An 18188-nucleotide genomic window follows, 5' to 3' on the forward strand; every position below is an offset into this window, starting at 1 on the left:
TATGTATGACTGCTGCAGAAGTCATTATGATAGCTGATTATTGTAACTTACCAAAAATGCAGGAGAGGATAATATGTCTGTGCAGAGAAGTGCATGCAGTTGCTTGTGGTCTGAGCTGACTGGATGCAAGCCAGACTGGTCTGGAAATTAGGTAGCTGCATTAAGCAAAAGATGAGAACTGTGTTGATAAGCCCTGCTGAGAGAGTAGTTATGGAAAACACAAGCACAGTGTCACACCACTGTGGTTTCACAGTTTTCAGATCAGAGCTAGCCCACATCCTGGCAGCTCAAAGCTAAGAGTGGACAAGCATCTCTCCACACCCATCCAGGTAGACATAGTCCCAGAAGTATGTATATGGTTCTTTAATATTCTGGAGAAGGCATCAGTGCCATCTGATACTCTGTCCTCTCAGGGCTCTCAATTCCTTCTCCCTGTTCATTCTGGTAAATGAAATCCTGCTTCCATCCTGTTCTGTGCTCAGATACCTTTACTTCAGTTTGGAGAGGCAGGGCTGACAGCTCTCCTGGTGCTGTTGGGAGAGCAGCACATGGATGAAGAACAGCTGGCTCATATTCAAAACAAACTTCACAAAAATTGACTACTTGTTCAGGAGCCTCAGTACAGGCTTCCTTGGTCCTCTAACCTACCGCAGCCCTTATCCAAGTGAGCGCTTCACCTTTTGAATCTTTCTGTACTCTGGTGTACAACAAAAAAGACTGGGATGTCTCATACCCAACCACATCTCAGATTATGCAGATTTGGGATTTGGTAGACACTAGATACAACTTCGCAAGACAGGAATGCATGTTAACCTAGTTAGGATGAGCCAGTTGTGGGAACTGCTGCTAATTTCTGAACCACCTGTTATATACTGTTTGCAGACTACTCAGCCCCACACTGTTATTGACCTCTCTTGCAGGAGCTGTGTTACTCCCACCCAGCTCAGCTGGTGGCACTTCTTTTTCTACCCTGGCAGGCCTGGCATCTGTGCTGAAGGGTGAAGGGGAGAAGACAACACTCATCAGCTCCCTACCTCTAGCCTCAGCTCCACAGACCCCACTCTTTCCCCCAGAGCCTACAGCACAGAAAAGACAGCACAGCATATTTTAAAAGAATGTGGGGAGGTCACAGATATATGTGGAAGATGAGAGAATAGACTATAGTACTATTCAAGTCTATATATTCACCTTGGGGCTAACTGTCACCCATAAATATCTCTGTATTGCTTCTTGGGAGCTTTTGTTCCCCAGTGTGACAGATGAGATAATAAGCACTTGGAGACATGTCAAAGTGATGTCAATCAATCTGCTGCAATAAAATATCTGGGAAGGTCTTTCCAAAGCTACAGAGCTGCACCATGAGAGTCTGCCCTAGCTTTAGATCTCATCTTTTTTTTTTCTATTTTGACATGCAGAACTGAAAGAGATGCCTACCCACAGCAGCAAAGGGGAAGTCAGCCAACAGTGAAGAACCATCATTTATACAATCCAACCCAGAAACAGAAATGAAAGAGACAGCAGAAGACCAAAAAAGAGGAAGTGCACACCCAAAGTCTATACCCAGAATGCCAGTTCTAATGATAAGATAGGCTACCTGAAAGGACAGGAAAATCCAGACATCCACCTACTCAGTCTTCATATCATGCAGCATGTGACTCACTCAAGAGGGAGAAAACATGTAGAGGCTTCTCAAGGGTAGAAGAGAAGAAGCTGGTCATCAAACCCTTCAAGCTTCTCCAGAAGAGAGATTTTAAAAAGCTGCAAAAGAAGAGACATCGCAAGCAGAAAACACAGGAACTGATTCAATTATTTTCAAATTTTCAGCCATTAAATGAAATTCTACCATTAGAATTTCATCCTGCCTCATCCTGCAAGCTGATCTCCATGCATGGCTGTCTGTGACTTTACAGAGCCTCCTCTGAGGATCAGGGGCCCAGATAGCAACCAGAATCCACTGGTGACACTACCCCTGATGTGCACCCTCTGTGCATGCTTAATCTATAGCTCTATTGAGCTCATGAATTGAAATTAACAGCACCTCAAAATGCTCTCCTAATACTTAAGTATATCTGGGTTTTACGTGCATTGGAAGGTTATCTGGCACTGAATAAACTCCAGCCAAGAAATTCAGATGGAGGTGTCTGTAGTTGGGCTTCTGAATCCATGTGGAATACAAGTGGAAAAACAATCAAGTGTGCTATCATTTTCAAATTCCCATTAAAACCACTTGCACTTTCCTAGCCTGAGTATTAACTAGCATCTCTTCACCCAGGCATGAATATTATCCTCTGGCAATGGGACATCATTGCAATGTTGTTGGATATGCTCATCAAAAAAGATGCACATAGCTGAGTATATCACCATTTTGGTGGCATCCCATTTAACAGAAAGAACAGATTTTAATGATGTTTCAGCACTCAAAAAAGCTTTAGGAACTTAAAAATGTAGCCTCCGTATCTTTGAACTGAATAGGGTATTTGGCTGGTCAGCACTCAGCTCAGGCCCATTACTTTCCTATTTGTTCCTCTTTTTTCTCTCTTTCTGATGCATCAGTAGACTGCTTCTGCACTGAAGGGTACTTTTGCACTAGGTACCTCCTCTACCAGCAGAAAATCAACATATACAATTCAGTACATTTATTACCTATTTAGCATGATTCTGTGGGTACCACGCTATGATACCATGTCAGCAGTCTTGCTTTTCTGCTCTGTAGATCAGCAAAGGCCCAAAGTATCTGTGAGAGGAACTCCTTGTTACAAAGTTCCAGCACTGCTATCTCTATGTGGAGTATGGGGGCAATAAAAATCACAAAATCACATATAAGCTATAATGCATGGAGCTAAACTGGTGTTGTAGTCTTTCACTACATTGGACTTTGTGGCAGGATCGAGCCCTTTGTGCTGTATCTCCCAACTCAGCTATGTCTCAATGCATAGCATGCCATGTGCTAGGTTGTGCACGAGGACAGTGATAATGCTTTAGGTCAAATAAGAGTGACCTGTCCAGTCAATCAACAGGGAAGGCTCATGTCACTGTGCTGTAGCTGGGCAATAACCATTTCCAGCCAGTCTCCTCTGTGTGCCTTCGCCTCTTACATGTCAAACTTATATGCCAGACACAACTCATCAGGTCAGCCTAGATCAGACCAACCAAGTCTGTTTGGTGCTGGGATCTCAGTATGAAAGGGAGGCTGCGATATTGCAGTTGCATTATATAGACGGAGCAGTAGGGAAACATGAAGTGGGAGTCAAATGAATGAAGCTAATGCTTATTGCAAACTGCTTTCCAGATATGTATCTATAGCAACAATCCACACCATAGTTCACAATAGTGCTACTACAGCTAAGGCTATTGCCATTAAAATACTGTGTAATTTCTTTGATTAGAGGAAACTGGCAAGCCAAAATCACAGAGAGTGTCATAGTTTTTACCGTGACAAAGCCAAAAGGAGGCTCTCACACGGCAAGCATGTTCAGTCAATCACCAGACCGATCAGGAATTGATCATCCCTTTCTCTGAGAAAATAATTTCTGGATCATTGCATTTAGTTCATAAAACATAAAATTCTTAAAGAAATGAATCATATTTTTTCTCATTGGGTTAACAAAAAAAAATTGTATAACATATCTTGGATTTTAATATATGTGTATGATCATATGACTGATTAGCTGAACAGAAAATAAAAAAATAAAAAAATAAAGCAAATTTACCACTATTTATCTCGAGAATAATGGAATGAAGCAAAAAGTAACAAGGGTTCACTGAAAATAAATCTTGTAGACAATCTTGAATATGAAAACTCCAATATATCATATCTACTCTGTTTTCTTCATGCACCAGTTTCACAACGCCATAAATAAAATGCTGGAAACAAAGCATTTCAATGACTTGAAGCTGGCACGGACAGTGAAGCAGGCTGAAACCCCCAGCCACTTGCCCTCAGCTGCAGGGCTGCCTTCAGCACACAGGTCGAGCCAGGGACCCGGAGCTGCAGAGTATCGACAAGTAAAAGACAAGCCACAGCTCCACAGAGCGGTAAACCCAGTTTTAGGGTGCCTAATACTATCTCAGAAATGCAGCCAAGTGATATAAAGCAGTAAAGTGATGCAAACTCATTTTGGCAGCTCAAGCTTATTGAAACATTTCTGAAAGGCCAACTTTTCCCTAGCAGACTCCATGCTGGTATGTGCTACATTTCTGTGCAATCCATCATAACGTCAAGGCAAATGAGGCAATTTAAGGAACAGCAGCAAGAATTATCCGGAAGAGTTGCTTTATAGAAAAGGTTAAAAGAGCTAAACGCATCTAGTTTTGTTAAAGAAGAGGTAGATGGAGTCATGTCTCCAGTCAGCAAATACTTAAGTAATGCAAACCTTAAGGTTGGGGAGGAAATATTTAGGCTTATACATATGGGAATAAGTAGGAGTAATGGAAAGAGGGTGGGGAAAGACTGAATATCAGAAAATCTTGTTGTAAATGAAGTGCAGAACTTGTGCAAATTTTTCAAAGGAAGTGGTGGGAATTCTTTCGGTTAAGCCATTTAAAACAGAACTTGAAAAAATACTAATAGATAAACTACCAAAATTAAGTCTGTACTGGCAGGAAAGTTGATTGGATGATCCGACAAGCTCCTTGTTCCCCACTTCTTTCTTTCCTTGGTTTATTTTCATGGCAGTAAGATTTAAAGAACCAACTGACCATTCAAAACATTCACTAAAAGCAAAGAGAGAGTCACCTGGGCACATTCTCTACAAAAGTCTCCATGCCAATTTAAGAGGCTGCATTTCCCACCGTAAGTTGCTGTCCCCCCAGCACAACTTGTGAAACGCACCCCATGAACATTTCTCACTGATTTCAGCGCAATCATCTGGGTTTGGTCGGTCTCTTACAGAAGAGGTGACTCTCTATAAGAGAGAGAGGCAGTTTTAACATTTGATAATGGCTTTAGGAATCTGACATATAACCTCTAATGAATACCAGCAGTTTAAGAGGTTATGGCTTCCAACTAACCGCTCTGTCATTCCTCCAGAAGTTTCTGCCTCTGTAGCAAAGATGGCAGAACAGAAACTGCTTATCTGTATTTTAGCTGTTCTGGTTCCTTGCCTAGCAAAGCAGTTTAAACTGTTAATGAAGATCACTTCCACAACAGCTGGAAACCAACACTAGGGGTGTATTCCTATTCCTATCAGAGGAATATTTTAAACTGCCATAGCTCAGTAAATATTGCAGTCTTTAGATATACACCTTTTCACTGAAGGTGGACAACCAACATAAGACCATATCTCTTCTGGTATTCAATTCACTGTTTTTTAACAATCATGCTAACAAAGCTGACAATCCCTGCAGAATTAGGAGTATACCTGTGCATTTTGAAGTTTTTGTGACGCATCCTCCAGTAGAATTGGGCATTTCTTCGTCTCTCTGACTAACCAGTTGCTGAATTTACTGGCTAAGTATTCTTGCGATTTCTTTTCATCAACAGAAGTACATTTCCATAAGAACTATATTCTATGTCCTGCTATAATTTATTATAGGAAATTATTCTCTGCAGTATAAGAATTGTGCTTTAAGAAAAAAGTTCAATAGGATAGTAATACTGCAATAGGAACATAATACTGCAAGATCCAAATGTTGATATTTATATACACTGCCAAGCAATAATAGTAAACCAATAATAAACCAAGCAACTTGCAGAGCCTCAAACATTTATGAAATAATATAATCCAGATTAATTCAGAAATAAATTAACAGAATGCTTTTTGCTTTATCATATACAGACATTGAACCATATTGTATTGTTTTTTCTTGCACAGAACTCTTGACTGAAAACAGTGGGAGTTCTGGACAAAGATGAAAGGAAGAATATGTACTGCAAGCTATTTGTTTTCTACACATCTAATAATAACTTTTGAGAAAGACATTCAGTATATAGAACATTTTAAAACTGCCCTTATTTTTATGCTGTAAGGTTTAAGATACATACATTCCATAATGGTAGGACTCACAGTTGTTCTCTCATTTATTTCATAGCCTTTTTTTTTTTTTTTTAATAACACACAGTTGGCACTTCCATTTTTACTCTGAGGCAGATTTTGCCATCCTTACATCTTAGTTTCATTAGTGTTCCCATTCATTTTAATGGGTAGGATGCTCTGCAGCATGAATTAGGGTGAGAAAGTCAGGCTGTTCAGTTGTGCAACACTGGATTTAAAATATAGAGAAGTAGAAAATTGCTGACTTCTTTTCCAGAAAATAATGTGCACAGTAAAAGCCTAGATAAGAAGGTAAGTTAAAGACCATACAGGGTCTACTATGGCAAACAAGCAGCACTAACTACTGTTTGTCTTTCCAACTTCTTTACTTAGATTTGGTTGTGCTCCTTGATGTGCATACCTATCCCCCACAGAAGTCAACATGTGGGCTTCTGCTCACAGGCTTTATACACACCACGGTTTGGGTGGTTCTGAGAACTGTTAACACAGACTCATCTTCCTAAGTCACCAATTCAGATACATCCTTTCTCAATGCAGTGATCAAAAGATTATGCAGTTTGAGATATTAGGATTTACACAGAAGCCTTTAATTTGATTCTTCACACAACGTATCTTCTGGAAATGATCACTGCTGCTGGGGAGGGCTTTGACCCAAGTTTTCTAATTTTCCATTTTTCCCTTGAAAATAAACCTACTTGACGCAGTTGCCTTAACACAATAGAACAATGACCTAGAGAATTTCAAGGTGTCTTCAGGGTGTTCTGACAATAGAGAACAGTGTATATTATGATTGTGTAAGAGCCATAATAAATGTTACTCACTGTTGTTATTTAGGTTGTGCAGTGGCCAGTCCCTTTGAGACTCTGAATCTATTGTGCTATATGAAGCTATTATGCTACTGTGGCTGCTAAAATATGACCATGTGTTCAAGAACTTAAGACTCAACATAAGTCTCTTGCAGTTAAGTGAATGATTAAAGGATGCTGCATGACACTTTTTACTGTAAAAAATTTAACTCAGTTCCTCATGAACAGAGACCATTTGTACTACGGATTGTTCCCTCTGCCACTTTATCTGAGACGACCTTGGCAGTATCAGTCCCGATCCTGGGAAGCTGCGATCCAGAGCAAGTTACGACTGCAGTTGGCATCGCTACTGGAGGCCTCACCATGTAGAGCCACAGTGCCTATGTGGAATCAAAACTCTTTTCAGCATCGATGGAAAGCACGCGTTTGCCAGTGCAATGTTGTGTCCATTTGACAGATAAGCAAGTTCAGATTTATAATAACACACACTTTGTCTTATCCCAGATTTAATTCCTACTTTTGACCGAGACCCTACAGCCAATAAACACTGCTGAAACACAAAGATAACAGGAGCATGCCTTTCCTCAGCGCAGGTAAATGCGTATTATCACACCCTTGCTCTAGCATAGACAGGGCTTGACACTGTGCCTAAAGCATGCGATACCTCCCTTTCCTCTGATTTTATGGTCTGTGCGCACCCTGTGCGCCAGGCCACGTGCGTGGCTCTACAGCGGGCAGCGCCTGGCCATGGCGGGGAATGGCCAAGGACACAAACGTCCTTCCCGGGAGGCCGTTCCCCGCTCCGGGCAGCAGCAGGCCCGCAGCGGCCCAACGGCTGCAAGGGGCCCGACTCGGCCCCGCACCGCCCTCCCGCGGCACCGGCGGTCGCCCGGGCGGCGCCGGCGCTGCACACGGCGGACAACAGCCCCTACACCCCGCCCCCCCTCCGGCCGCGCGGCCGCCATGGCTGAGCAGCGCGTCGCCCCGCGCCACCATCTTGAATGAGGGCAAGGGGAGGTGCCGCTGCGCTCCACGGGAGACAGAGAGACGCCAAGCCGGGAAGAGAGGGGGAACAGAAGAGTAATAAAAGAGACGGGATTACCCCGCCGCGAACAGCTAGCACTTGCAGAAGGCGTAAATTCAAATCTTTTTTTTTTTTTTTTAAAAAAAAGCTCCACTCCGAGCTTTCTCCCTTGCAGGACAGGAGGGAAAGAGGCGGCTTGCCCACACTTAAGATGGCACTGCCTTCTGCCCTCGCTCTTAACCCCTCCCCCGCAGGCCGGGGCGGGGCGCGGTGTCGGCAGGTATGCGCCCCTGCGTGCGCGGGCGCGCGCACGGCACCGCCCCCTCCCTTCCTTTCCCCGCCCCGCCCCGCCCCGCCCCGCCCCGCCCCGCCCCGCCCCGCCCGTGAGTGACACATGCGTCAGGAGACGCAGCGCGCTCCGGGGCACCCGCCCCCGGCCCCGCCCCTCCCCGAGCTCCTCAGCGCGCGCGCCGCGGCCCGGCCGGAGACACGGCGGACCCGCACCGGCTGCGGCAGCGCGATGACGGCGCGGCGGGAGGCGGCGGCCCGCTCCCCCGGCTCTGCCTTGCCTCGCGCTGGCAGCTGGGGGGCTGCGTGGCGCGGCGCGGCGCTGTGCTTCGCCCTCGCCGTGCTCCTCCACACGGCCCAGGCCGAGAAGGAAGGTGAGACCCAGATTTCTCTTCCTTTCTTTTTCTCCTCCTCCCTCCCCACCCCGTCCGGCGGCGGCGGGTCGCGGCCGTTGCGGGGCCGTTGGGCGGCCGCACGCGGGGGTCGCGGCGGTTGCCAGTCGGGCTCCGCTCGCCGCTGTGTCGCGCCCGTCCCCGGCGCGGGGGGCGGCGGTGGTGGCGGCGACGGGGAGGGGGCGGCTGGTGAAGCCCGCGGCCTCGCTGCCGTTTGCCCCCTCGCCGAGGCGGTGCGGGGCCGCCGGCTGCCGGGACGGCGCGGCCCCCGCTGCCCGCGTTGCGGCGCCCCTGGCACGGTCCCCTCCGCCGCGACTGTCGGGGAGGCCGTGGTGCCCTGGCGGGGGTGCGGGGGTCTTTTGGGGGAGGCGGGGGCCAGTCGCTGCCGTTGCGGCGAGCTCGGTGGGGTTTTGTCCTCCGTGACAGCGGCGGGGATGGAGCTGGAGCTGCCCTTTAAAAAGGGAGGGAGGGGGGAGGCTTCCTTGCGTTGGGCTGGTTTCCCCGCGGCAGGCTTCCAGCAGGAGGCTGAGCCAAGCCAAACAGGCGGGCAAACCTCCATGAGAAAGGGGGAAAATGCATGCCTCAGAGGTGACAGCGAGCCCCCCTTTGCATCTTTGAACTTCTGACAGGTGTTTGACGCCTTCCCAAGGTCGATGGTGTTTTCTCCAAACTTTAGTGAAAGTCAGACAGGGACTTTTTAACTTCTAGTCTTTTGGCACATTGTCTTTTTATTGTGGTTTAACAAGGAAAAAAAAGCCCCAAGCAAAACACCTAAGCCTATTGTGCAGCATTGCTGAGAAGAGCTTTCAAGCATTTCCAAGGTGCAGACTCATGGTGTACTTACAAGCGTGGTTGTGTGGCAGTAGTTAAAAAGCAACATATAAATGTGGTGTCTTACAGAGTAGATGAAACATATTGACTTCAGCTGACATAAGAATTTATTTTTCAAGCAAGTTGCTGCATTAGAGCAGGGTGTATTTGGAGGAGATTGAAATGTATCAGGTCAGATGGATTCTGAGAGGATGAAACAGAATAAATGTAAAAAAGAATAAGGGCATGGAATACAACTTCAGAGAGGAGGCAGTGGTCATGTTTCTAGACCAGACTTGAGGGAAGAAATGGATCCTAAGGACACATATCAGAATAAAGGTAGATAAGCCTTTCAGTTTTCTAATGAAGGACTCCACTTGAGTAACTGTCTAGTAACTTGTTTTTACAGATATGATGATATTAAATTGATAATAAAAACAATCAATTCTGAATTACAGTCTCTCTTGTTCACTTGACTTTGTCTTCAGAGAATTTAACACTGGCATTTAAAAATATTATGAAGAAGATTCAGTGTTCTTAGTGATGGGAATTTGTAAGCCTGTCAGTTCAGTCTCTGGTGTCTTGTGGTGTTGTTTAAATGCAAACACTTAAGAAATAGTTATTTCTAAGTCTGATTTTTGATTGTGTTCATTCACATGTGTAATAGCTTACATGCTTATATGAAATTTGTCAATGATGTCGTATACCAATATGATGGAATTGATTCATGTCCTAAAAGTTGTGATAGCCAGGGCTGTAGTCTGGCTTTGTTGATTTATAGAGAAGACACTGCTTTTCCTCTACAGACTGTGTTGGCATTCCTAGACAAACAAAGGCAGTTTTAGAGTCACAAAGTGTGAATGGATATGATTGAAGCCCTTCAAGAAAATGGCATAATTTATACTGATGCCATTTCTTTTTATTGATACAGTTTATTCCCTGAAATTTCTTAGACACATTTCTGTCATTTTCACAAAGTGAATTTGATTTCCGTAGTGAACACTGATTTTTCAGTCTCTTCTGACTTGTGACGCTCAATTTTTTTGCAATTTTCTACTGCTTGGGCATAGACTCTGAGTAGTACATTTAAGCTGACTAATAAGTCTTGGTTTGGCTGTTTGTTTATTTTTTCTCTTGTGGACCCCTTAGAAGAATTCCTTGACAGCCTGCATCTGTGGATCACAGGCTGAAAACTGTGTCTTGGAGTCCTCCTTTTGTTGAGTGCAGTGCCTTTGTGTAGCCCTGAATAAAAAGACAGTGAAGTTTTAAAGCAAAACTCTTCAAATAGTGACTTCTGAGATCCAGTCCCACTGATCTTAACTACAATCTAAATGCCATTCTGCAAGGGGCAGTAAATGAGCATAGAGAAGGCAGGACCAGTTTGGATAGTGTGCCTTTAGAGCAGGATAGGGGCTCAAAATGAGATGGTAGTTGGGAAGAGAGGAGGAGAGTATTTCTGGCTCTATCCTGCAGTACCTTAGCTTCTACCAGATTTAGTCAAGTCAGACACAGTAAAATACAGTAATAAAAGTTCTGGGAGTAAGGATATAGTTAGGAATATCCTTTCCATCCCTTGTGTGGACATACATGCCTCGCTCCAGCTGCAGGAAGGAAGCCGTGGAGAGGGAATAGAACTGAGGTTGTGCATTCTTGGTCCAGTCCTCTTTCTATACTGCTGAGTCCAAGGTGACTAGTAAGACCCAGTGCAGTATGTTTTCAGAAAATGCTACAGAAAAAAATTGATAGGAACAGATACTCACATGTACGAAAGGAGAGAGAGAGGAACAGATCAGAATGTCGCAAATGAAAGTGGAAAAATAAAGGTGAAGGGCACTATTTTCCTCCCACCTTGAAGGTATATGAGAAGGAGAGATTGGGGGAAAGATGGCGCCGATGCACTGAAGGGTAATTCTTGCTTCATGCTCCTTTGGAGAAGACAAGCAGGAGTTGTTTATGGAGCCATCACAAGTAGGAAGAGAAATGATTCTGGAGTACTCCAGATTCACATGACTACTTTCGCTCCCCAATCTTAGTTAGTCCATGGTAAAAAAAATTTTCCCATTACCCACTCTCCCCCCCCACCGGGAGAAAAGTGATAGTGATGTACATTGTGTCTGGCTAGAGAAATAGAACTTGAAGTGTCTCATTTCTTAACAAACACAAAAGCAGAGAAAACTGTATGCAGACTATCCAAAAAACTTAAGCATCAGTTTCAGACTAAACATTGATGTGACTTTTTTTTTTTTCTTCCCCCTAGCTGAGTCCTTAGTGCACCTGTATTACTGAAGAATGAGTAAGATTGAAAGTTGTTCAATCGTTTGTTTTTTTCACTTGGTAAGTCAATGAACCCATAGCAAAGGAGTTAAATGACAGGAAGAAAATTGTGTATTCAGTCTTGAAAAGCCTCTTGCCATCCAGGAGGGACAAAAATATAACTTAAGAGTTTCCTTTGCAAATACATATGATTTGCAGGCTTTTTGTAGGCTTGTCCTTTCCTAGTGTAATTGTCACATTCTATATTGCCACATGGATTGAGGACAACTTTCTGTTTGTTCTTGAGAGTTTTTTGGACGCCAACCTTCTAGGTTTCAGGATGAAGGAAGCCATAGTAGTGCCAGAGTCCTTATGGTTAATATTATGTTTTGAAGACAAATGTAAATAGGAATATATTTAAGTAGAAGTCAGAACATGTTTGTTTTAGATTCGTCTTCTCTTACTATTGGATGTGGAATAGTTTTCATACAGTTATTGGCATACTTTTTTACCCCCAAGAATTGTTTTGTTTTTGTTGTTTTGTTCATACTCAGTGTATAACTTTCTAAAAAATTTCTTCACCTTATGCAACAGCTATTTTTTACTGCTTTTTATTTGGACAACTGACTAAAAGCTGGTTGAGACTATTTTAATAGTTCCCATATACAAGACTGATGCAGACAGAGCAAGACTGTTTTAGGCTAGGTTCTGTCCCTGACCTTTGAAGTTACAGCATATGCTGGATCTGGGAAAAACTTCTTTTTAAACATCCAGATCTGATAGGTCAGTCAAAATGATTAATATTGTTTTTTCTAAAGCTTGTCAGATTCTCTACTAGCATCCTAGAAACTAAGACAATTACTGAGCGTAAATGGTAGCTGAAGTAATCATGGAAGAGTTGAAGCATGGTCTCGTCATTAGAACAGTGCACTGGGATGCTGGAGATCTGGTTCTATTTTTGCCGTTCAGTCTAACCTCAGGCAAGTCACTTTCTTTTTTTTTGCTTTTTACTAATATCTAAAATAGCAATCCAGGATACTTTGTAAGAGTATCAAAAGCAAACTAATGATTGGAAGGTGATGTGGGAGAAAGCTTATATGCTTAAAATAACATTATAAAAATCTCTTCACATATACTGCTCGTTTCTCATATCCTGCTGTCAAAACTAATATAAAGCATGCTACCATTTATTTTAATGCTAATGTTTTGACCCTGACATAAATCAAAATACAATCAGAAAGAATGACCTCAATTAAACTGAAAACACTTTAACAGCTGAAGTAACACGTCAAAATCTTGAATGATGTGAGGAAAATACAGTGAGAATAAAAATTGACCATGCTGTTTTGCTGTGTTCTTGAAACTAAGTATGGGAGAGATGATTAGGTTGTACTGTGTCTTTCTGCTCTCATGAGTGATAAATATTAACCGCATGCTTGGATAAAAGATCTCAAAAAAGCACTTGTTTGCAGAATCTTTGTGCTTTGAGTTTAAATATGAGGAAAAATTATAATACAATGGACAGGAAGTTGAGACCCCCGTAGTCTCTATGGGCTGTTGTGTAACCTTGAAATGGTCACTATTCCCTCCTCTGCATCTCTTTCCCCCCTTCACCTGTGTCCAGTTATATTGCATGTGTGAGGCAGACTGAGAAACCTTCACCTGTGGAGGTCAATTGAAGGGTACTGTGCTACAGTTCAGGGCCTTGATCGTAAACTCTCCAAGGAACTTGCTATCTATTTGTATAAGGTCTGACACAATGAGGCTTCTCCAAACTTTGCAGAAGTCTATAGGCATTACTTTATTTAGAGCTTTCAACTGTGCTTGTTGTGACTGATTGCCAGTACTGCCGTATTGGATACATTTGCATATGCTGAAATTTCAGCTGTCTGCAGTAAACTTGGACATTTGCTGTGTATCATTTGTATCTCAAAACCTAGCCAGTTCTGCTCTGCTTAAAACTATACTTGTTATGATTCAATGGTGATATCTACTAAGTTTACAAGTATAAATAATCTTTCAAACTGTAAACTTGGTAAATCAGCTAGGAATTTGAAAATGAGCGAATGACATTGCAGCTCATGCATAACCAGCAGTAAAAGTTCTGTGATTGAAGTACAAGCTAGAACTAGTTTGGTTTGTTCATGTGTTTATGCACTCAGCAAGAATAAGAGTCAATAAAGACTTTTTTATTCTTTTTGCTATTAACTGCTATCACGCGTGGAGCCTCTGACTTTTCTCAGTCTGTAGCATGAACTTAACTGTGTGTACCATGAGGTGTGAGACAGTGTCTTTTTAAGACAATTTGGGGGGGGGTAAATCGTGATAATTCATGGTAATCAGTGGAGGTACTCAAAACTGGACTGCACAAGGTCTTGAGCAACCTGCTCTAACTGGACCTGCTTTGTCCAGGAGGTTTTGGCTAGATGGCCTCTAAAGGTCCGTTCCAACCTATGGGATTTTGTGATTCCAAAAGGTTAGCACACTGGATACTTATTAGAGAAGCAAGTGATTCCCATTTGTTCCTCTGTGGTAGTCGCCAAATTCAAGTTTAAAATAAAGTTATTTTTAAAAGCCTTTCTGTTTTTTGCAAAAAAAATTTGTTGGTATTAGGAATCAAAAATGCTGAAATAGTAAGTTTCAGGATGCAAAATTCTGAGATGAGATTTTCCTGCTAAACTTACCAGATCTGTCTTCTCACTAAGAGTATCATAGAGGTGCTTTTAATACCGCTCTCTCCTCTTACTACCTGGCATGCATAGCAGTTAATCATCTGAGAACAACTTGAGTTGTACTGTAGCTATTGAAATGGCTTTAAGGGTACCTGGATGAAATTTAATAGAAGGCTGTATACAGGAAATGAAACTATGTACCTAAGAATTTTTTCTGTCCATGTACTGTATGAAATTACAAAATGCTGTTTGAAATAGCTGTTTTAGCTTACTCTAATACAGCATGCTTAGGTTCTTAAAGATGAAATTATTTGACCAATATATCAGTTGCATTTTCTTCATAAAATGATCTGTCTTCACAATGATGCCTTAAGGCTCATTGAGTATTCTTTTTGGTTGAACATCTGGATCTGTGTTGGACTGTACAGTTTTGGTATCTAATAGAACGTGCACAGACTTTTTTAAAGGTTATTTAAACTTTGAAAAAATCAAATCAATTTTTTAAAGTTATTTAAATCAAGAAGTACAGCTAACAATGGCATTGAACAGATTAAATCACTGTTTGAGGGAGCGATGATAGAATAGGGGACAAAGTTGCAAACAAGCATGAGAAGGATAATAGTACTGATATAAATCATTTGAAAATCTTCCATTTCCACTGAATCTTCTATGTACCCACTATTTATCAACTTTGCTTTTTAAATCTGTAGATCTGAAGTACGATAGAGGAGGGTGCTGGTGAATGGAAAAAAAAAGATGAGAAAAGTTCTCAAAGGCAAAGTTTTAAGAAAAGATATTTTAGCTTTTAAAAGGTTTGAAAGTTTTGTCCTTTCCTTACAGGCTTGCTCTGCTGGAAACATCTCCAGGTAGTCTGTTCCTCAGTGTGAAATTGGATGGCTTCAGCATAGTTTTATGTGACTGGCTTACAAAATATCTTTATATTTGTAATAGATAAGTTGCAGACTGAAAATTTCTGTCTCAGATTGAAGATGGTAGAAGATACTTATATTGAGATAGGGTGAAGAAATGGGCTATTTTTCATGGCTTCTGCTTCCATTAGGGGATTTTTGGGTCCCCAATTTGAGTTCTTGATATAGTACATTAAATGGATTTAAAAGCTGGTTATCTGAAGCTTGTAAATAATTAAATATGAAATTATCCAGCAAGACAGAAAAAGACCAATTTATGAATTGGCAGTTTGCACCAAAATACTGTACCAATCATGGCAGGCAGAATTTAGATAATAATAAAAATTATCCAGGTAACTTGATAACTGCGGGGTATTTGATTTTGGGTTATTCCCAGTAATGGTTCATGTTCTACCTTAGAGGCTGATTACAGGTGGAGCTGCTCATGGCTCTATCCTGGGACATGTCCTGCTTAATATCTTCGTCATTGATCTGGAGTTGGAGTGCACCAAAATCTAGAGAGCAGTCAATATGCTCAAGGGCACAAAGCAGATTGCAGCTCATAGGAATATCTGTAAGACAGCAAAATTCTGGGTTGCTGTATAACTGCCTGGTGAAATCGGTGCTATAGTAAAAGTAATTCAGATATAATTTAGCCAGAATCAGAGTTGTAATTATGCTTTCACTCAGGATAAAAGATGGAAACTAATAAAGTAGGGTTTATTTCTCCCCTAGCTTTTGTTTTTCTTCTGGAAAAATTTGTTTCAACAGGAATATTTGTATCCCATCTTGAGCATTAAGGATAATATAGCCTCTAGTTTCCATTTTTGCCAGCTGCTGCTAATATGACAATAAACTGGATCATGGTTGTCATGTTAATATACTAGTTTAAAGGTGAATTAAGGTAATACTTAACAAATGATCCGTGCTACTCATGTATCTGAGGAAACACTGAGAGATCTGCATAGTGAATGTTGCCAAGTTTGGCTCTTTCTTTCTTGCAACAAGGGACGTGGACTACTTGGTCATACTGGAATTCATTTTCTTTTTAGACTTTTGCCTGGCATTCTGGACTGTCTGTAACTCTGTCTTTGCAGCCATCAATGGGCAGTCTAGAGGTACCAGCGATTACCAGTATTTAGTGAGACCCTTGCTCTGACTATCCTGCTATTTAATTCTGTCAGAGGTGATAGAAAACACTGAGACTCTTTGTGCCCTCTGAACTGCTGCTGCTAAGTACAAGAAGGGAGGGAAGATGTGGGGAGAGAGAGAGAAAAAAGAAGCTTTTCTATTGTGATAGAAATATTGCACATAGCTTGTCGGTTGCTTTTCGTATGGCTTAACCAGATCGTGATTTGCCCAAATAGCTTTGCCTAACTTTATCTTCCAAAATAGTGAAGATGATCTTGCTTTTGGGGAAGCCTGGTTATGTTAGATGCTGACAGAGAGATCTTTTTCAACGACAGAGATTGAATCTTTATGGATGAAGTTACTCTGTCAATTAGTAGTACTGAATATCATTATCTGATGGAGGAGGGCTGAAATAAATTTCCAGTTCATCAGGGAAAATTTGATCAGAGTTCTAGTTCTTGACGAGTCCCATGAATTCTTCCTTTGATTAAATTGAATTTCCTAGGGGAAGAGACATTAGAGGAAGGAACACAGAAATGAGATACAGAAATAAGGGATGATTTAATCATGTTTTAAAAGTACCTATGTCAGAAAAAAGAAAATCTAGTGATGAAGGGACTACTTAAGCTAGCAAAGGGGTGCATGTTTAGGTTGAGAATTGGTGCTAGGCATGTCAACCTAGAAACAAGAGGTATTTTTGAGTGAAGGTAATTAACTCTTGGAGCAACTTAGTGATGTGGAGATTCTCTGGTACTTGTCATCTTTGAAGCAGAATTAGATGTCTCTTGAAAAGACGTTATGTAACTTAGCCTAAGAACTTAGAATTGTCGGGTGAAATTCTGTGATCTGTGTTAGCAGGATGTCAAGCTAGATCATTGAGCAGTTTCTGAAAGAGTCTGACCGGAAGAGATTGTCTATTTACTTCTGAGGGGTAACTGCTTCCGAGGTATTTTGAGTAGGGTGAACTGAATTTCTTCAGTTAAACATGCTTCAGCATTTCATTTCCAAATTCTTACTTGCTCTTTTAATTTCTTATTAATGATTTGTTTCCTTTTCAAAGACTAGAATTCTCTTATTTTCATTCTTCTTGCTTTGTCTTTTATCTTTTCTTTTTTTTTTTTTTTAACTTGCTGCAGTTGTTCTTCTCTACCCACTTTTTTTTTCTGGCTTTATCAGGCATTGCAGCCTGCTTTTTCCTGTTGGTCTGTGTTCCCACATTACAGCTCATCAAACTGTTTTGCTAAACAATTAATAGGTAGTGTTAATGCCACAGCATTATTATTAAGGCCCTTCCTACCTTTTCTTGACTTCTGATTATATTTATAAGCTTTGCATTGTAGTTGATAAAGCATTATCTTGCTGTTCTTTTCCTTGTCCTCCAGGCTAAAACCTGTTTCCAGTGGACCCTTGAGTAACAGTAGCCACATGAGCACAGACAGGGTGGAGAGACTGTGCTCCTCTTGCCTCATGAATCTTTTCTGCAGCTGTAATTTAGCCTTATACAAGTTGCAAGTGTTATGCAGCAAAATTTAAATTAATGTATTGTCCATGTTCAGTAGTTGTTCTATAAATTGATGCAGTTCCACTCTGAAGAGTGATCCCACAAAAAAAGTGTGGGGCGGGGGGCAGAATCCTGTCATTCAGTAGGCCACTGTTGCACAGTTGTTAATATTGGTTGAGTTTAGCAACACAAAGCATAAACTGTAGCTTGTAGCAATTTGGGAGTAGGGGTTGAAAGCTGAGCAGTTGCCACAGAGCATAGCTATAGCTTTTATCTGATTGCATTCCCATTGCCAGAGAGACATTATTTACTTGTTGGGATGTTCAGTATGGTGCTGCTGTCTTCCTGTTCTGTGGGGTTTTTTTGGAAACTCTGAAAATCCCATCCTCCTTCCTCTTTTCTACAGAGCA

The 18188-nt window shown here is 41.9% G+C and overlaps 1 protein-coding gene across 1 annotated transcript in view; it reads left to right on the top strand.

Moving 5' to 3' along the window:
• The first annotated feature begins 8320 nt into the window (after positions 1–8320).
• The window catches only part of TMEM131 (transmembrane protein 131), a 105434-nt gene continuing 95566 nt past the window's right edge, over positions 8321–18188 (top strand). The window contains 1 exon segment of the mRNA XM_067294343.1: positions 8321–8485. Coding sequence (XP_067150444.1) covers positions 8344–8485 — 142 coding nt within the window. The 5' untranslated portion in view covers positions 8321–8343.

This window comes from Apteryx mantelli, chromosome 1, assembly GCF_036417845.1.
Source record: "Apteryx mantelli isolate bAptMan1 chromosome 1, bAptMan1.hap1, whole genome shotgun sequence".
NCBI lineage: Eukaryota > Metazoa > Chordata > Aves > Apterygiformes > Apterygidae > Apteryx > Apteryx mantelli.